This window comes from Phascolarctos cinereus, unplaced genomic scaffold (genome assembly GCF_003287225.1).
Source record: "Phascolarctos cinereus isolate Bilbo 61053 unplaced genomic scaffold, phaCin_HiC Scaffold_4;HRSCAF=312, whole genome shotgun sequence".
Lineage (NCBI taxonomy): Eukaryota > Metazoa > Chordata > Mammalia > Diprotodontia > Phascolarctidae > Phascolarctos > Phascolarctos cinereus.
The window spans coordinates 301,168,288-301,189,840 of NW_027555847.1; the positions used below are offsets into that span (position 1 = coordinate 301,168,288).

The window sequence follows — 21,553 nt, forward strand, 5'->3', positions numbered from 1 at the left end:
GGCTGGATTTGAACTCATGTGCCACCTAATTGCACTGAGTAGCATACTACATGTGAATATACCACATACTCACAAATCCTTTAGTGGCAACATCTTATACCCAAATAACTATGAGCCCCAGATTCCTTCCTTTTGAACTCTTAAGGACAAGGGATTTAGCACTGGGAGAAGAAGCAGTTTCAAAATGCTTTTTAACCATATAGAATCCTTGCCCAAAGAACACAAAGTAAAGGGAAAAATGAGATTTAATCAGGCATTAGAAGGTGATTTTGGAATAAAAAAATGCCACTAAATCATCCAAATTATTTTTAGATTCAGAATGTACATCACACATTAAAAATATATTGACTTCTTTAAAAATAATTGTCTAGGAGAATTTTCTGCTTACTTAAAATATAATTTGTGGCAAAATTGGAAAAAGTAGAACTTTCGTAAATAAGTACTGATGACCTTTTTAATCTTTATTACTTTTGAATACTTTGTACAGTGAGAAGAATAAAAGCACACAAATACTATGCATTCATCAGCCCAGATTTCCCTCTTCTACATAATCTGTTTTTTATATTGAGTGTTCAGCACATTTGGTACTTGGTTACACTCTCCTTATAAGTTTGCAGAGTTTTTTCAGTCTTATTATTTGACCACCTTGTGTACTTTTATGTTTTTTAAAAAATATGTTCTAATATTCTTGATTTGAAAGAAAGAACAAAGGGGAAAGGACTGAATTGCTAAGCAAATAATCATGAAGTTATATTCACTTCCCATTAAAAAAAATACAATCATAAAGTTGTAGAATTAGAGGGAATCTTTGAGATGGTCTCTATTGACTTCTCACCCTTCCTATTTTGCTGAAGAAAAAAGCTAAAGAGATAAATGAATTGCCGAAAATTATACAACTAGTTTGCTAGTTTAATCCAGAACTAGCTGAAACTAGTAGTGTCCTAATTCTTTACCTCATTTTTGTTCCATGATACCATGCTTTTCAGTTGAATCATTTTTAACTTGTAATTTTACCTCTTACTTTAATATGTTTAATTCATGATACAGACATGAAAATGAAAGAAGTAATAGAGAAGGTGTGAAAGAGGTCAACTCCAACATTCATTACATACCTCATCAATTCATGAATTCAAAAATTCCCAAAGTATGTTCTCATAACCAAGTGATACCTATTTCTGATCTGTAGAGTGGTATCCAGATACTCAAATCAAAGCTGTTTCATTGTGGTTATCTTCAAAACTATCCTAAATGCCTAATTTTGAATAATTACTGGGGGAGGGTAAGGAGAGATTGACCAAACTACTTAGGGCAATCTTGCACTTGTTAGATACTTGTGAAATGTGCATCTTCTTTGAATGTGTGGTCATAACCAACTACCCTTTACCCTGACAAGACCCAATAAGCTTTTAGAAAATCAGTATTTTTATGGTCCTTGGGCCATCATGAGATGTAATTGCATATTTATTGGTAGTTATAATGAGCCATTATTAGCATGCTGCTAAAAGTATTTTTAATGAAAATAACCACAGGAAATCAGCTCTTAGTAAATATGGGGGTGAGAGAAAAGAAGTGGGAGGAGGAAGGGAAGAAGAAAGGACAGGTGCATGAGTATCCATCCAGGGCTTTATTCTTTCCAGGGCCAAAGTAACTCCCAGATAATAAGATAGACACAATAGAAGGTGGATGAATAAGATTTGCTTAATGTGTTACTTCTGCACAGCGGAAATAATCCTGAAAAAGTTTATGTACATCCCAAAGGGATTCTTTCACTGTCAGACAATTCCATGGGCATGGGGGAGAATGACTATGTGTGCCGGTGAATATATCCAGCCTGTTTTTACTGACAATGATAAATGACCTTGGCAAATATTCTTACTTGGAAAGATTGCAGTTTTATCCCTATACTTGTGCTGTAAGAAGGACAGTTCCATCCCGATACTTTTCTTTTAAAGTCAAGCCCATCTACTACAAATTAGAGCAGAATCCCATTATCCCTACATCATAAGTTTTCTGAGTTAGAGTGGGAAAGATACATCATTATGAATTTGAACATTATTTGACCCTCAGTATAACTGATTCTCTGGTATATAGATATGTACTGTAGAGCGGTGGGCTGCTTTACTATACATATAACTTCTATTAAGATAAGGTACTCTAAAATGACAAAGTTCTTTAAATTTTAATATCTTCACAGAATCATAGATTACAATCAGAAAGGGATCTTGGTGGTCATGAGTCCAATCTGCTCATTTTACAGATGAGAAAACTAAGGTTGACAGATTGACTTGTTCAATCAAGGTCATATCTCTAGTAGGTATCTGAAGTGGGATTCAATCCCAGGCTTTCCTGACCAGCACTGAATCCACTATGCCATACTGACTTTCCAAAGATAAAAGTTATGCTTTTAGAACTTCATAGAACTTAAAAACTGATATTTGGGGAAATAAATTGAGAGGCTATATGCCATAATATATAATGTTGGACCTGGAATCAGGAAAACCGACATTCAAAGCCCAATTCTGACACTCACTAGCTATGTAACCATGGGCAGGCAACCTAACTTCCCTGGGTCTCAAGGGACTGTATAAGCCTATTAAGTTGTGGATGAATTGTGGGCTATAGTGGTTGGAGAGAATTCTCACACCTGTGAAACCACAAAGCCTTACTATGGTGATATAAAGTAATCATTTAAAATTAAATGGGAAAAACACTTTCAATTTTAATGTCTATATGTAGCAGTAGAGAACAAGGACTGGGCATCATATTTAAATTTCTCTGCCTCTTTGACAGCTGGTAGACTTTGAAAAGTTACCAACAAAACTAATATCCTACCTAGTCCAGCCTGGTCTCAACTGATGGTTCTTTTCAGGGAGGAATTAGAATAAATTCCATTTGGTACCTTCATTGGTGAAAAAGAAATTTTATTCATCTACGCCTATTTCTTCTATGATACAGTGTTTTATTTGTAAAAAATCATGTTGCTTTCTCAATGGGCTACTAAGATTTCGGTATCTGTTATTATTTGGTATGTTATTAACATGGTGTCTTTCTAAAATAATATTTCATCTTCCTATCTTACCACACGTTAAGATCTATTAAGTGTATTTTTAATAATTTTGCTGCTATAAACTTTCATCCTCCTTTGAATGATGAGGAATCAAAGAAATATGAAAAAAAAAAAGGAGTTACAATGGCATGGTCAGGCCCTAGGAGACAGGAGGAATAAAGCATTATAAAGACTGTGGGACAATAAGGGCATTATGAGACAAAATGATAAGAAATGGACAACAGTACTATGATAGAACAGTCATGAGATTTCAGAATTGTCCTAGACTAGACAAAATTAAATGTAGGATTTAAAGAAAGAAAAATAATACTTCAAAAAAATTTTCATTTATATCTCCATATATATGTGTATTTTTATTATTTAATGGTAAGGAGGTTATTTAAAACAAAACTCCCTGTGTAAAAATTATTTATAGAATATTGTGTGTGTTTTCCATTTTAAGACCATATGTTTATGAGTATGTTTATCTATATCTGTATACATATATACCATGATATATAAAAGATATATGTAAGATATATAAAAGATACATATACATATATATGTGTGTAGGTGTGTGTATATATATATCCTGTGGCAATGTTGTTGTTCAGTTGTTTTAGTCGTTTGTGTCTGACTCTTTCTGACCCCATTTGGGGTTTTGTTGGCAAAGACGCTGCAGTGGCTCGCCATTTCCTCCTCTAGCTCATTTTACATATAAGGAGCTGAGGCAAACAGAGTTAAGTGACTTGCCCAGGGTCATACAGCTAGTAAGTGTCTGAGGCCAGATTTGAATTTAAGAAGATGAGTCTTTCTGACTCCAGGCCTGACACTCTATCCCACTGAGTCACTTAGCTGCCTTTGCCAATGTACACAACCCAATTTTCATTTCAAATGTAAAAAGATGTTGTAAATGACCCAAGAGGCACAAGTATGTGCTTCTCAAGTATATTATTTAAAGCTGTTAGTATCCAGATAATCAAAACAGAACAGTACCACCACACAAAATATTTTTTATAAAATCTCCTCCTGAAAAGAGAGAAAAATTTGGGATTTGGGGGAATTTGGGGCTTTATTCTAATTAGTCACCTACATGGCATCACTTTACTACATAATTGCAAGCTCTCTCTAGCTGATATAGAATTATAGATCTTACTATTCTGTCCATACTAATATAGTTTGTAATATAACAAGTATGCTCTGAAGCCATTATATGTCACCACCACCCCAAATTTGAAACCATTAGCTAGTACATATTATTTGTACCTCTCTACATTTATATGCATCCTTCTTTCACCTGCTTTCTCTGTAGTTATTTTCAAAACGCAAGTTTTCTCAAAATGTAATTACACATATATGCTGTTAACATGCCAGGAGATAACATTGTGTCATCAAAACTTCTGAATAAATATATTTCAAAAAAGTAATTACACTAAAATTTCCCTTGTGTGTATCATAGTCCTTACTTTTCTATGGACAATGAAGTCATCACCGTCATGTGCCTTTGATCTTGCAGTCATTTGTAATTCCAGATTAAGATATCACAAATGAACAATTATGACTTATGCCTTCATTGAATGGAATAAAAAAAGAAGATAATGTCTAATGAAGTGGGATTTTGTTTTAGACAAAAGTGAAACAATTTATAACATTCACAAAGAAAATGTATTAACTGTTTTAAAAATCAATTTATGATTTTACCATCTTAAAAGCCTTTCTTAATGGTCTAAGATGTAACTACATAGTGATTTATCCTCAAACCGAAAAAAAAAAAAAGCTTTTTTAAAGAACTTTAACCACAAGCTACAAAATATTTGAATTAAAACAGAAAAGTTGTACTTGTATGACTATTGGGCTTCTGTACTATTCTTGTCTCTTCTCCTTCTTATGTTCATACAGGCTGTTCCACCACCCAACTTTGAGATGCCAGTTTCTATCCCAGTGTCCAATCACAACAGTTTGGTATATAGCAATCCAGTCAGCTCACTGGGCAACCCCAACCTTTTGCCACTGGCCCACCCTTCTTTGCAGAGAAATAGTATGTCTCCTGGAGTGACACATCGACCTCCAAGTGCAGGTAACACAGGTATGTACTGTCAAATATTGAATGTCAACAGATCATTTTTAAGAGGCTACTTTTAGCAAAAGAGTTATGGTATTTTATTTACTTTGTACGAAGGCAAAGTGCCATCTCATCAATTCCAACATTATCCAAGTTATTAAGAGAAAAAATAAGAAGCCAAACCATTTCTAAATTCTATGCAGCATAAATCTGTGATGTATTTATATTGGAATCTTTTGAAAGAATGCTTTGTAGGAAGACGTTTTAAATCTGCTTGGGCCTATGGATCTCCGTTATAAGAAATTAAGTATTTTATTCACATTTAAAAAAATTTTTCCTTCAAAATGTCTAAATAGATAGCCCATAAAGCCTAAGGAAAAATTGTTACCCATTAATTACTTCTATTCTTTCAATTTTAAAAAATGCATTAAAATGCATCCATATATACCTCTTTCCAGTTTATAGAAATTTAATTGAATTTCACATATGATGACATTAAAACCAATCTTAAAATACAAACTTTTTAAAAGTACATTATTTTTAGTATGCTTGTCTCAAAATGTAAATGCTTCAAATTTTAAAAAAATAATAAAATTAGAAGCAGCTAGTGATCTGTATAATATCACCTGAAAAAGAAAAGCAAACATATCTTTTCAAAAAGAGAAATATCCTCTTTTTGGAAAGAGAGAAAAAAAAGTGGAATTACAGTAAAGAGACCTGTATTGAATCCTCATTCTGCTTCTTACTGCTTGTGGACCTCGAATAAGTCTCTTCTCTTCCTTACATTTTTTATGTGTAGAATGAAAGAATTAGACCACTTAATTCCAAAGTTCTCTCCTGAGACCGTGAAAACAGTCAGTCTTGCTCCTTAGCCTAGGCAATAATCCCAAGAGCAAGAATGCAGTATTACAGGAGAAGCACTAGCCTCAGCAAACTGACATTCAGACATGACTTCAATAATACATCATACCCACATGATGTTGTAAGACCATTATGAATCTCAGTTTATCCATTTGTAAAATGAGCACAGTAATCTTCACCCTATATACATCACAGAGTTTTGAGGAAAGCACATTGCAAACATAAAAAGGAACTGTTCCCTTTTCTTTATAAAGGAACTTAGCCTTTCCAAATCATTTCCTTTAAAATTGAAAGCAAATATGATAGAATAGGGATTAGACTTGTGATTTCATCAGTGTAGACAGAGGAAACTTCCTCTATTGACGCAATTTGGCACCTTCTTGGCATTCTCTAGTCTTTGAGAGTTGCCTGAAGCCACTCAGAGCCAGGATCATCATGCACCCAGAATGGGGATTTGGTCTTCCTGGCTTTGAGGTCAGAATGTCTTTTGAGGGCTTCTTAATTCTTTTCAACCAAATTTTACTCTGAAAATAAATTTTGCCTCTATATTTTAAAATCAGCCATGAATAGATAAACACTACATTAGGAAACATGTCTACGAATCATTAATAAATAATGGACAGAGACTAAAGAAAAAAACTTTCTAGCACTTGTTTCATATACTATATTTGGGAGAAAGGGGGTTACGTGATTTGACACAACAATCACTTCCCAGTAAACCATCTTTCCCATAGTATCTGCCTGAGGGGAAAAACAATCTAGCAAAACTTTAACAAAGAAAAATTATACTTTGCTGCTGCTGCTGCTGCTGCTACCATAGAGATCTCTGAAGAAGGACAAATAGTAAATAGTCAATCAGTTTGCATGGGCAGTTGATAGATGAAGGTAGTTTCAGTTTTAGGAGGTAAAAACATTGTGTAAGAGACCCAACGTCAAATATACAGTGATAAGTATTTATTGGTACCTGCCTCACCAAACTATTTTATTGTGCCTTTGGTTTTGTTGTGGTGATTTCCTTAAAATAATTACGTTGGCAAAAAATAAAAATACTCAGACCACTCAGATGTGACTTTTTTGTAAAAAGTGTAAATTTTCTTGGACAATGTCAGTAGTAAGTGTCAATGTAGAATGTATTTTTAATGTTTGAGCACAGCATGTCACGATGAAACAAATATTTCAGCTGTAGTAGGACTTGGGGGTGCTCTGCTATTTCAGAATTGTTTGAGGGGCGAGGTATTAATGATGCTGAGGGTAAAGCTTTTGTAATTTTTTTTTTTAGCCATTCGTGTTCTGACAATTTCCTCTTAATCTATAGGTGGTCTGATGGGCGGGGACCTCACAACCGGTGCAGGCACCAGTGCAGGTAATTAAGACAATTTTGCATACTCCAGTCTCTTTAGAGTGAGGATTCTTACAATGAATTATGTACAGTGAGATTATTCAGAAGGTAGAATGGAGGGGTTTGTGGCAATAAAAGGCAAAGCCTGCCCTTCTAACTATCTCCCAGTTAAATCACATTCTGAGGTGGTTGCTTATAGTATCTTAGTTAATGAAATTTCAAAAAGTATGCAAGATATAATCAAGACCTGAGCATTCACAATATGTGATTAAGTTCTAGGCACCATTGCAAGGGATAATAAGGGTAGCATTATAAGGGCATATCACTTACAGTATCGAATACTTGATGAATTAACTTCCCTATGCCTAAAGTAAGAGATAGCATCATCGCAGGTATTTGCATTATGTATAATAATATAATTTATAAAATAAAAACGTAATTGGGATTTAAATGAGCACAGCTATTAAATAAGAAACATGAAGGGGGAAAAAACCTTTAGTTTTGTTTCTACACATCTAAGTCCTTTATACTGTGGCCTCAGTGGCACATTCCATCAAGGTTCAGTATTAATTCATAATAATGTGATTATTAAGATATTGATGTCATTTTTGATGCAAAAGCAAGAAGATACAATACTTTCAAATGCCAACTGCAGTTCACTGTTGGTATAGGAAGTAACCATGGCAATTTTTCTGCAGCTGAGGCTATGCTGTACATTTTAAATTGCAGAGAGTGTGCATGAATGACATGAGGTTATGTTTGAAATGTCAGAAAAGTATTCAAGTTTATTAAAATATTCATGGATGATCTAGTTAAAATATTCTGCCAGGGTCAGATGTAATAAACAGCTGATCATAAGGAAAAGGGATGTATTTGGGGTTTTAGCCTTTACACCCCCAGAAAAAAAAACCTGCGCACAAAACATTTAACTCTATCCATTCAAAGGTAGAATTTCTCCCCTCTGATTTGAGTTTTTCTTTGTCTTTCATTCATTGACCAATACATCCAAATCATGAAACCCAAAACAGGAATTTCACTAATTTATTGAACACCACACCTGTATTGTCTCCTCTTTGAAGTGAACCAAAAGGTTTTTTTTTTATTGTAACTCAATAAATTTGAGTCAGAAGCAAAATTATCTATTTTCTCAAATTATTTAATCACCTAGAATAGTAGTACTTTATGCACAATTTCTGTTGAATAAATATTATACGAGTGACAGAACAAACCTAGAAAACCTAAATCTATTCTACAAATTCATGCTTTTAGTTCAAGTTGTGCTAAAACCTGAAGCCAGAGAGCAGTGAAAGGAGCCTGAAAGACCTAGGAAACCAGACTCAGGGGACAAGATTATACATTTGCCCTCTTGGCATGATGCTTAAGGCACTAAGAATTGGTTTCATTGTCAACTTCAATTCAATACTAGTCCAATAGATAAACTGGTCCTCCGCTACCAGGAAGCACATTCAATTTTATGTTAATTTACATCAAGTCGTAATATCATAAAAAAGTCTTTAAGATGTGTAGTGTTCCTCCCCACTGCAAGACCACTATCACAGACTGATAAATTCTATCTAATTTTAAAGATTTCTAGGGAAAGAGATTCTATCCTTGATTAAGGTTACCTTATGGCTGTTGCCCAACATTCATGGTATTGATATAGCCAATATATCTTGATGAACAGAAGCCAGATCTGTTCAGAACAAGATCCTTATTTCCCAGTTTGCAATGGGTTGTGATACAACTACAGTTCCTTTGGAATTTTTTCAATCAGGACATGGAGGAGTTGTGGTTCCTAGGAACACCTGTTGTAGATGCCACTTAATCTTCAGCTTAGCTGTCACGTCCTGCCCATAAACAGAGTCTTCTTCCCTTCTTTCTTGTACAAGACGGGATCATATGTCTAGGCTGAATATATCTCTGATGATGTCAGAGTGTCACGTAGCACCAAGGGGAAAAGAGGCCAGCCAGGACGTCTCTTGGTTTGCAGAAAGGGAAAACTCCAACAAAATAATGAGATATCTTCTAAATTCTGAACAGTGCCATTGCAACAATTGCTCAGAAATAAAGATGTGAACTCTAGGGTCATGGCACAGGCATCTATATAATTGTTTTAAAATGTGTCTATGTGTGTTTTTTTTAATCTTGGTGGCTATTTTAAAATTTTATTTGTACATTGTAAATCATCTCAGTGTGTTTTTTGAGTTGCAACAGTGAGTGTGAGGTTTTAATAACTCAAATAAGCCTTCAATGCTTAAGCCTTCCTCTTAATATATCCCCACTGAATAGTGAAGTTGTTGGAAAGTAAAATATACAAGTGCATCACCCTTCTTTAAATGCTGCCCACTTATACCAAAACAAAAGGCTCACCAGCTGAAAAGCAACACATGGAACATGAGAAGTGAAAGGCACCATAGAGGCCATCAAACCCAATCTTCTCCTTTTACAAAATAGGAAATTTAATCCCAAAGAGAGGTGAAGTGACTTGCCCAAGGTCACACAATGGCAGCTTAGGGATAAGAATTCAGTGTTCCTAGGTCCTAAGCCAGAGGTCTCTCCACTATCCCACACTAATTCCCTGGCATGGAATATTTGGCTGAAAAAAAGGCCAAAAGCCACAAAAGGAAAGAAATTACTTTTATATTCAACCCTGGTTATATGCCAAAGGAAAGTCATCCGCATGTCAATTTTGGGTAGCAATAATGTGGAGAATAAAGATGGCACCCTATACTTTAAGCCCACATAGAACTAGATTTTTTTTACTAGCTAAGATTACCCTCTAAGAAGAGATTATTTTTGGTGCAACTTGATTAGAGAACTCCCTCATTCCTTGTTCTCCTGGTGGGTTCAATGCATTCTAGTTCTAAATCTGACCCCCTGAGAACACTGCCTTTTTTCTTATTATCTTTGTAGCATGGATTTTGCTTCCTCTCATCACTGAATGTCAAAGGCCTGCGAATACCCAAAGCCCTTTTCATTGTTCGCCCCAAACTTCTCATTCCAACTTTCCAGACTGGATGCAATAGAACCACAGACTCTTTGAGTTAAAAAGAACTTTGGCAGCAACCTATCCAATCTCTACACCAAAGGAATCTCCATTTTAATGTTAGATCTAGTTTTTACTTAGTCTCCCTTGATTTAGAGATCAGGAATAGACTATGGTGATCCAAACATTTTACCACCAATAGTATCTAAATTAAAGGAGATAAAATCCTGAAGAGAGCAACTAATCAGAAACTTTCAATTCATGGTGTCCACTTCTCTACATCTGATATTCACTTTTTAACCCCTTTCTGAAATTAATTCACCAATTCCTTTGGTTCACCTTTAGTCACATAGACATGGTATAAAATGTCTTGTGTGACTATTGGTCAGGCTTCAAGGTTCCAAGAGGAGTTATTTTGAATACTGATCAGGGGAAGTCCCGGTCCAGATGTGAAGATCCAACATAACTGATGTAAATATGGATATGCATTGGACTCAGTGGTATAAGGAACATTTGGATGATGACACTGCCTCTCTTAATGCAAGAACCTTCTTTATAGTTTACAGTCTTAGAAAATTGTCTACAACTCTGAGAGCTCAAGAGACTTGCCTTAGATCACACAGCCAGTGTGTATGTGTGTGTGTGTGTGTGTGTGTGTGTGTGTGAGAGAGAGAGAGAGAGAGAGAGAGAGGCCTTATACCAAGGATTTCTTGTCTCCAAGGCCAAGTCTTCATCCATCAGGCCCCAATGATTCTCAATCAATGTAAAATAACTTACATAGTCAAAAAATTAAGGTAACATGAAACTTTCTCTATTATAGGTTGAGAAAAGATCCCCTTATTTGAATTTTGGTCAAAATACTTTAATACTATTTGATTTCCTGAAACAAATTAAAAAAAAGGATGAGCATATAATAGTGTAATATTATAATATATAATGTAGTATAATAATATAACAACAAACATTTCATCAAGCCATCAATCAATAAATATTAAGCACTTGCCACGTGTCAAGCACTGCACATCTATATAGTAGTTTGAAGTTTAGAAAGTACTTTACATTCATAATCTCATTTGAGCCTCGCAACAATCCTGTGAGGAAGGTACTGTGTATTATCCCCATTTTATAGATGAGGAAACCAAATCTCAGAGAAGTCAAATGACTTGCCCATGGTCAGGTGAGAAGTGCATCTACCATTAGGCATCACTTAAAGTTGCACAAATTTTCCTAACACTGCTAATGTTCTGAGTTAAAGACCTCAACACTTTATTGAAAGTTATCCCCAAATTTGGTTGCCACTTCCTTCTTTTAAAATTACGTTAATGTTGAAAGAACCATTTTCATGATGAAGTGGTAGTAAGAAAGTGACAACAGGACTATGTCTGAGAGTAAGCTGAGAACTTAAGTAGAGTTAGTAATTTTATTTATAAGCTTCAGTTGATAATTATTCATATAAAGTATTGGTCTGAGAGTCAGAGAGTCCAGGCTCAAATCCCAGCTCCCACATTTAACTCTCTTTATACCATGGAGAAGTCCCTATCTTCCTAGGCCTGAATTTCTTCATCTGTAAAATGTTGAGATTGGACTAAAGCTCCTCTAAGCTCCCTTCCAGATCTAGATAAATAATGCTCAGATCCTCAGATAACCAAAGCCTACTCTATCAGCAACTACACCAAGAAGTTGCAGATTCTTTAATTAGTTTTTTATAGTTTGCCTGCAAAATCAAATTTATAAAACACTCATTTTTTTTTGTAATACTTGATAATTGAAAGATCTGACTCAGGACAGCTCTCTTAATGACTTGATTCTATAGAAACAATTGCTATTACCAGAGTGAGGTTACAAATTAAGGAGGTATGCCTACTGATTTTTTTTAATGTAGCTCTGTTTGCTTGCACTTTAACAAAGCTGTATAGCAGTTGGTAGAAATGAAAATGGTGCATTTTATTATTAAATTAAAGATGGAAATAACAGCATTCTAAGTGACTTCCTGATTTGTGATTGTAACAAAAAACAAATAATGATCCTATAGAGAACATATGAGCATTTTCCAATCTAAAATAATTTGACACTAAGTCAAGATATGTAATATATATTCAATAGTTAATAATGTATATAATATCTATATGTTAATTGCTTATGTGACATTTATTATGAATGGAATACAATTTTATAGAAAAGAAAATAATTCATTATTTTGTTTGATGTTTTCTAGCCAGTTTATACATTTGGGTACGAGTGTTGCCATTTATTAAATGTTTGATTAATAGCATGTTAAATAGGCATTTAAAAGCAAGACATGATAAAGTTGAAAGAAAATCAAACTCTAAATCTAGAGACCTGGATTAGAGTTCCAGCCAGGCCATTTTGACTGCTGCTTAATTACAGAATCCCTCAATCTAATCCAGTAAACATGTTTTTAGCACCTATTATGTGCCAGGCATGCTCAGCTCTGGGATATAAATTTTAAAAAAGGAAAATGAAATACTCTGCCCTCAAGGAGCTTAAGAAGTAATTTTGTTGTTGTTCAATCATGTCTGACTCTTCATGACCCCACTTGGAGTTTTCTTGCCAAAGATATTGGATTGGTTTGCCATTTCTTTCTCCAGCTCATTTTACAGATGAGGAAACTGGGGCAAACAGGGTTAAGTGACTTGCCCAGGGTCACATGTCTAGTAAGTGTCTGAAGCCAAAGTTATTATCCTTATATGTAGTTAAAAGTACAGGACTCCAGTGAGCTAATCCCATGAACATGTGAGCAACCCTTATGTTTACCTAGAAAGAACTCTATAGGTGCCTCTGTGCATTATTTAAAAAGGAGATACAGACAATATTTATATTTATCCTTAAAAGCAAAGGTTTCCCAAAACAGTGGTATTGTTTCAAGGCAAGCTGAGCATCAAGAAATTTGTGTTTTGTGCTCAGCGTTAGTGTAAACTAGTTATATGACCTTAGGTGAATCAGATAATAATAAAAATAATGATACTTTAAGTGAAGTATCTTTATTGTTATTATTATTATTTTCTGCTACTTAATAATATGACTGTGGGCAATTCACTTAATCTCTCAGTGATATAGACAACTCTCTAAGTGTTGCAGAGGACATTCCAACTTGCACTGTTTAAGAGAATTTCCTCACTTGGGGCTCCCTATATTAGTATAAAAATTATAGCTAACATACGTTGTTGGGTCCAACTCTCTGTGACCCCACTTGGAGTTTTCTTGGCAAAGATACTGGATTGGTTTGCCATTTCTTTCTCCAGCTCATTTTACAGATGAGGAAACTGAGGCAAACAGGGTTAAATGACTTGCCCAGGGTCACACAGCTAATAAGTGTCTGAGGCCAAATTTGAACTCAGGAAGATGAGTCATTCTGACTCCAGGCTGGGCACTCCATGCCCATTAAGAAGTAATTGGGGAAGACAATACACAAAAGGAAACTGGAAGGAGTAAGGAGGGTGCACCCTACACTTATGTGAAGCTACCAATGGAATATGGAGTTAGAAAGTCCAGGAAAGTCAGAGGAGTTCTACCCTCCAGCCCTCCAATCAGAGAGGAGAGGAGGCTGAGGGAGCTGGGCAAGCTTTGAGTATAGTGATGAGATTTCAGGTGATAAGGTTATCTTGGGTGGGACATCATTTTCCCTAGAGTTTCAAAACAATCAGAGCTACATTGCTCACACAATGAGATTTTATACTTCTAATTTTGTGACCTTGGACAAGTCAACCTCAATGGGATTCAATTTGTATAAAGTTGTCAGGGGTGGGGAAAGATAGATGATCTCTAAAGTTCCTCCTAGCCCTGAAATTCTGCCATATAAATCTTACTTTTTTTGAACAAATAGCCTTTTTTTTTTTATTAATATGGTACTAATGGTCAAAAATACTCAGGCATGTGCATTTTTTCATGTATGTATTACAAAGGAATTGAAGAAATTTATTTTACAATAGACTTGAGGAAGGAAAATGACTTTTAATTCAATTGTAGAATGTTAGAGCTTAAGGGGACTTTAGAGCTCATCAAATCCAAGGGGATAAGCAACTGCAACTCAGAAACATTAAATGATGAAGGGACTTGATTCCTAACAAGTCATTTAAGCTTTCAGAACCTTAGTTTCCTCATCTGTAAAGTAGGAATAAATAGTTACACAACATACTTTACAGAGTAGTTGTGTAGTAAGTACCTTGTAAAATACTAAAAAATATGTAAATAGGAGCTAGCACAGCTAGGTGGCCCAGTGGATGGAGTGCCCAGCCTGAAGTCAGGAAGACTCATCTTCCTGAGTTCAAATTTGGCCTCAGATACTTATCACCTGTGTGACCCTGGACAAGTCATTTAACCCTATTTGCCTCAGTTCCTCACATGTAAGATGAACTGAAGAAGAAAATGGCAAACCATTCCAGTATCTTTCCCAAGAAAACCCCAAATAGGGTCACAGAGAGTGAGTTGGACACAACAACATATGTGAGCTATAATTTTTATACCAATATAGGGAACCCCAAGTGAGGAAATTCTCTCAAACAGTGCAAGTTGGAATTTCCTCTGCAACACTTAAGAGAGTTGCCTAGATCACTGAGAAATTAAGTGACTTGCCCACAGTCATATTATTAAGTAGCAAAATAATAACAATAATAAATACTTTAGTTAAAGTATCATTACTTTTATTATTATTTGATTCATCTAAGGTCATATAACTAGTTCACACTAACTCTGAGCACAAAACACAAACTTCTTGATGCTCAGCTTGCCTTGAAACAACACCACTGTTTTGGGAAACCTTTGCTTTTAAGGATAAATATAAATATTGTCTGTATCTCCTTTTTAAATAATGCACAGAGGCACCTATAGAGTTCTTTCTAGGCAATCATAAGGGTTGCTCACATGTTCATGGGATTAGCCTACTGGAGTCCTGTACTTTTAACTACATGTAAGGATAATAAATTTTTATTTTTGTTGCCCCCTGAAAGAGCACATATTTAGATTGAAATGCTCAAGAAATAAAACTTAACTGTAATTAAGCCACTTCTAAAGGAGAAAACTACTTCTGGTTGTTAATGCAAGGGCATAATTTGTGTGTGTGTGTGTGTGTGTGTGTGTGTATGTGTGTGTGTGTGTGTTGCTTCTCTAAAGGATATAAGTGAGAAATGAAAACTGAAAAAAGAAACCACTTAGATTAGTAGTTAGGCCCATGTTTTGAAACTGTTATTTTTTTTTGGTTTGGATTGTTATAAGCAGTAACCCTGAAGTCATCTACAATTTTACCTTGGGAGCCAACCCAACACATAAATAAAGCCCAAGAAAACTGCTTGCTTTTTATTATTATTATTATCCTGTGCAATTAAATATGAGTGATATTTTTAACTGAAACCAAGGTTATCTCAGGTTTGTTAGAGAAAAAATTATTTTGTCATCTCACTGAATACCCCCACATCATGTGATGTGCGGCTGCTACCAGCAAAATTAGTATACAGTTCCCATTTACAGTAGCTGGCAAATTATAAATGTAACACCCTTTTCTAGAGACTTCTATCTGGGGGATTGTAAGCAGAGAGTGTGAAGATCAACAACCCAAAAGGCCAGGTCATTCCATTGTAAAAGTCCACCTTACTGTCTCACTCTTCTGTATTTGAGGCTGAAATAAAACTGACAACATGCTACCTGTTAACTTTGATATGTAAGGAGTTTCGATTTTTAAGGAAAGCACATGCATTTAAAAGATAGATGAGGATTGCAAATTATCACTTGCTAGAAAGTTATTTTGGTCTTCTTTAGTATCATAAAGGTTTGTATTCATTCATCTAATGTATATTCTGTTTTCACTCTAATCAATGACCTCCAAAGTTCTTTATATTTTTTTCTTAAGATACTTAGCCAAATAATTTCAAGAATGTGATTCTTCAGGATTTATTTAACATGAATGTGGTGATTAGCAGAATTTGTCCTCAATTACCCTAATTGGTTGCTGGATTTTTTTTAATTGTTCCAAAATTCAATCAACATATTTCCATCAACTATCAGTATACCTCTTTTTTGTGTGTTTCTCTATTTCCTAATTTTCCACATCATCATTATGCGATTTATCTTGTGGCAAGTGTTAAAAGAAAGGCATTTTAAAAATTATAAGCACCAAAAATTTGTGTACTATGACAAACCCTTTTCTTCTGGAAATTAAACTCTTTATACTAGGGACTTTCTTACATGGGTTTTTCACAGTTCTTAGCCAGAATTAAACTCTTTGATGTAAAGCAGCTCTTTTTGCTCTTTCCACTTGCTTATTTTTTACTAATAAACTTATGGCCTATTAAGTTAGAATTTTAAACTCAAGTATATCTCAAATGATGGTATACTTTATATTCAGAAATGCATGCCAAAAGATCATTAGACACTTCAAATTAAAGAAAATGAAAGCTATGTCTATATGGTGCCAAAAGCTTGGGGAACAGGAGAGGAAGGGTAGAAGCAACAATTAATCATCTGGATGTTTTGTCTACAAGACACTAAACATCCAAATATCTAGCCTTGCATAGAAAAAAAAACCATCCAGATGACTGATTTTTTTTTCCATTTTTCATCCAGATGTTTTGGTAGCAGCCTATTAATAGTTAAGGAATGGGATTCACTTGGTACTGCCACTAATTAGTTATGTTAATTGAACAAAACTCAATCTCCCTCCCTTTCTTTTCTCAACCTAATATTCCTCCTTAAATAAAATGGGTATAAATATTTAACACCAACTCCAGCTGAGAAAAGAAAACTAATGAAATTATGTTTGTAGAGTTGGATGAAAACTTAGACTTAGAACCAGTATATTTCTTCCTAAGATAATTTAAAAAAAAAAAAACACCAAACATTGCTGGTGTGCTATTTTAAAAAAGGAAGAAAAATATTTTTTGGTCAGCGCAATGTTGAAAATGTTTAAATAATTTCTTTTAAATTTTCAAATGAGTCAAGGAAGATAATATATATTTGCAGCTCATGATGTAACCGTATAATGCTAGTAGCATTATACATATAGCGCATATTCAGTGTATTCTCATCTCACTAAACAAAAACTTGACTACTAATAGGCTCCAGGTTACTGAGAGAAGGAATTAGGGAAAGAGGAAGAAGAGTATAAAACAGATATTGTGTAACAAGGTCAAGGGAAGGAGAATGGATGTCTGAACTATTAAGATATGCCTTCCTCATCATTTCTTGGAGAGTTTTAGCCTCAGGGTCAGAACATACAATGCACAGTCAGATATGTAAATCTTGACAAGTTTGCCAGTGTTCATCATTTGCCTGGGTGAATGCCAACACACAGTAGCTGAATTAAAGAGATACTTACAATAATAGCAAATCCTAATGTGTAGTGAAGATAGCTACATATTCAAATGTTGCCATTGTAAAGAATTTTTTTCTTAATAGCTTGTATTAATTGAATGACACATAGAAAACTACAGAATTTGAGTCATAGTTTTCTTAGCAAAATGTTTTTGAAGCACAATTTTGGAATGTATCGGAATGAGAAACACTTTACAAAATAATGTTCTTTTCATGGTATAGGTAATTATTTAAGTGGGGAGTGGCATTATTGCTCTTCGTAATACTATAAATTCAGAAGCTTTCTCAGTCTATTTATATCCTTATTTCTTCTGATTGCCACTCAAAACAATTTGTAACAAATATTGTTTTGATTTCTCTAGACTTCTCATACAACTGTAGCAGTTGTATAAATATTAAAAAGACAAGTAATTATTATTTCTCTAATCTGTGCCATGTCCTCTCCCCAATTTACACTGTCTCAGTATTTTTATTTGTAAAAATGATTGAGGAAATTAGTGGTCATGTTAATAATGAAAAACATCCTGCATTGCTAGTAAGGTGAGAGGCCCCAAATCCAAATAATAAGCAATTTAAAGGGGATCTTAAAATCTATCATTCGTTATTAAGTGAAATCTTGAGAGATGGAAATGTTCAATTTAATTTTCCTGAAGTAATTAAAATATCGCTTTAGCAAACCATTGCCAGAAACAATAGCTCTGAGTTATATTTTGTGTACATTTAGGTCCTGGTAGAACCACATTGTCAATTTCATCTTTATGCCGCAAGCTGCATCTTTATTCAGAGATAGAAAATATACGGATGCATTACAAATCAGAAAACATCTGGACTTCTTGCTTACTCTTGAATATTGAGGAATATAGTTTAGGTTTCCTCGATCTTGGAATGTAGTATTATTATGTATCTGCTCCAGGGTAGGAAAAGAAAAGAAAGAAATCAGGGCACACATTTAAATTCTTGATGCCAAAAAAATTCAAAAGTAGTCCATAGGAGCATTAACAAATTAAAGCTCTAAACCTCTACCGAGTGCAATATGCAATCTATCTCTTTAAGAGAGCTTCTCAATTGTTATTTTATAGGTTTGACTAGCTGGCCCTAGCTCGTACAAATTAATATGCTCCACTAGTGATAGTTGTATCCATTGCCTAAAATGCTAAACAAAACTGGATACAAACTAGTTTGTACAATTTTATATGTTCTACCCAAAGTTCCCATTCAGGTTGAAAACACAGCAAAAGAAAACAAAAACAAAAACAAACAAACAAACAAACAAACAAAAAACTATAGCAATGGCTTTCCTAGGTTGTATGGCAGGTACACATATCAATACTTTGAAAAACAATGTGCTGCCAGAAAGTGAAGCAAAGACAGGCATGTACATTCTGAATCCAGTATGTTTAGGGTAGAGCTCCTTCTCTGTAGGCTGTTCATTTCACGAAAGACCACTAAACAAAACAAGGCTGGGAAATATTCCGAAACAAGCATCCCAGACAGAATTCATGTGACACCAGCATAGCTTCCAGCATGACATGGTCAAGTAGGCCTTTTTAGATTGTCTGCTGCCCTCTAACTGGTATATCCAAGAATAGTCTCTTGGTTTTGGTATATTCTTATTTCCCCCTCTTCTCTCCCCCCCCTACAAAAATAGACCACAGCAGTCACTGAGGTTTTGAAAGAGTTTTCTTTGTAGGCTAACCTTACACATTATCATTCCCATAGGGAAAACAAAGAGAGGGTGGAGACCTCCTTTTATGTTAAGAATCTATAATCAGAATGCTTCAGCTGGTTAAGTATCTTAAGTCTCACTTTCTTGACCCTTTTGCATTGAGAATACATGTTATTTTTCCAGTAAATCCATTAACATCTTAAAAGAAAATGGGTTTTTCCATATTTTTGACCCTACCTGTTTTGTGGTTGTCTTTTCCCTTGACGCTCTTTCATGAAAAAGATCTATTTTTTTTTCAAAAAATTTTAGTGATTCAGAACAGCTGAAGAAATGGATATGTTGCCTGGAGCTTTAAAAAGGTTTTCAGGTGGTCAGGATGGCTGGTATGAATATAAGAATATAAACTTCATTTTCATAATATTTTTCTCCTGATAAATTCAAAATAAGATTGTCTCTTCCAACATTGTGATATCTTGCCTAAGCATGTTTACTGCATACTATATAATATTTGAAGAACAATCATAAAAAATAATTATAATTTTAATTTTAGATATAAAATACAAGCCTGACCTTGGGCTTTTACCTACCCCCTGGTAAACCAGCTTCTACTTTTAAAATTAAAAATACACAAAAAATATATTCCAAATTATAGTGCAGTTATTTATGTCTAAACCCCAAGATGAATAAGTCATTGGGATGTAAATTTTTTTTTAACTATTCTAATAATAATAAAAAAAACTAATAGGGCAAAACATTTTGCTGAAGTGAAAACAAACAAATCAATACCATTAGAGGTTCAGCTATAAGAAACATAATGCTTTCCTGCATTAGAGCAATTTGCTCCCAAATTCCCAAAAATCAGATGCCATTAACAAATTACTAAACAGAGCAAATTATGTACACCTATATATTAGAAATTGTTGCTGCTCACTAATAGCGGATACTATAAAACTCCTCAAAGCTCAGCTGTACTGACTGCAAAGTGGTTCTGGTAAAAGCGGATATGTTTAAACTGACAATAAATAGGTAATCATCTTTACCCTTTGAGTCTATTACAGAGAAGAAGGTTATTGACAAAATTATTATTAAATCTAACTTTAGAAACATATTTTAATATTAATCTTAAATAACTTCACGAATCATTAAACAATTGTTCCAGGGTTCAATTTTTCTAACATGCCATTTGCATGTATGCCTGTGGACAGCTATAGGTGGTACAGTTGGTTAGAGCACCAGGCCTGGAGTCAGGAAGGCAGAGTTGAAATTCAGCCTCAGACACTCACTAGTCGTATGACCCTAAGCAAGTCATTTAACCCTGTTTGCCTTAGTTTCCTCATCTGTAAAATGAGCTGGAGAAGGAAATGACAAACCACTCCAGTATCTTTGTGAAGAAAACCCCAAATGGGGTCATGAGGAGTCGGACATGACTGAAAAACAACCTAACAATGTATGTCCATGTACATACTACTCAATGGCGTGAACAGAGAAACCATCCCAAATAATCTGGTTTATTATATTAATATCAGGATTTTCCATGGCTTCCAGTTAATCAGATGACCAAATTTTCCCATAGCAGTTTATCCTTGTTTTTGCCTATTTTGCCTAAGATATTAATTTCAAGCCAGGTTTCCTCGTTCAGATCAAAGCAAAGTACCTTATTCAAACCATGAAGATACTCAAATATTTAAATGATGTGTAATCTCATCCATGTAGAGGTTTCCTCCAATCATCCAGATTATAATCCATAAAACAAAGAACTGTGCAGGGAATTGAAGAAAATACTAAATCTGAGATCCCCAAATATCCAGATTACCTCAGTTTATTATGTTATTTGGGACCAGTTTTCTCATTACTCCCCTTCTGTATTCTAAGTTCCAACCAGAACTATGTATTGGATATTCATCATATGCAACATTTCATTTCCCATCTCTATATCTTTGAATAAGCTGTCCTCTATACCTTGAATGCTCTACTTCCCTCCACTTGCCAATATCCAACTCCAGTGCCAACATGAAGCCTTTCTTGATATCCCTTAACTAACCAAATCTGCTCATGTCCCCGAAATGACTTTAAATGTTTTTATAAGTTTTCATTGACTTAACTGTTTATATATTGTTCCACCCTTTCTCCCTGTAAAATATAAAAGGATGTGGGAGTATTTTGTTTTTGTATCTCCAGAGTCCTACCACAGTGCCTGCTACATAGTAGATGCTTAGCAATCAATCAGTAATCATTTATTAGGCCTAATAAATATTTAATGAGTGTAGAAT

At 34.6% G+C, this 21,553-nt stretch overlaps 1 protein-coding gene across 14 annotated transcripts in view; it reads left to right on the forward strand.

Moving 5' to 3' along the window:
• The window catches only part of MEF2C (myocyte enhancer factor 2C), a 190,203-nt gene that overhangs the window by 143,342 nt on the left and 25,308 nt on the right, over nucleotides 1–21,553 (forward strand). For all 14 annotated transcript variants that reach the window (XM_021008170.2, XM_021008209.2, XM_021008245.2 and 11 more), the window contains 2 exons: nucleotides 4,946–5,132; nucleotides 7,285–7,332. In XM_021008170.2, the coding sequence (XP_020863829.1) occupies nucleotides 4,946–5,132; nucleotides 7,285–7,332 (235 nt within the window). The remainder of the gene's footprint in view (nucleotides 1–4,945; nucleotides 5,133–7,284; nucleotides 7,333–21,553) is intronic.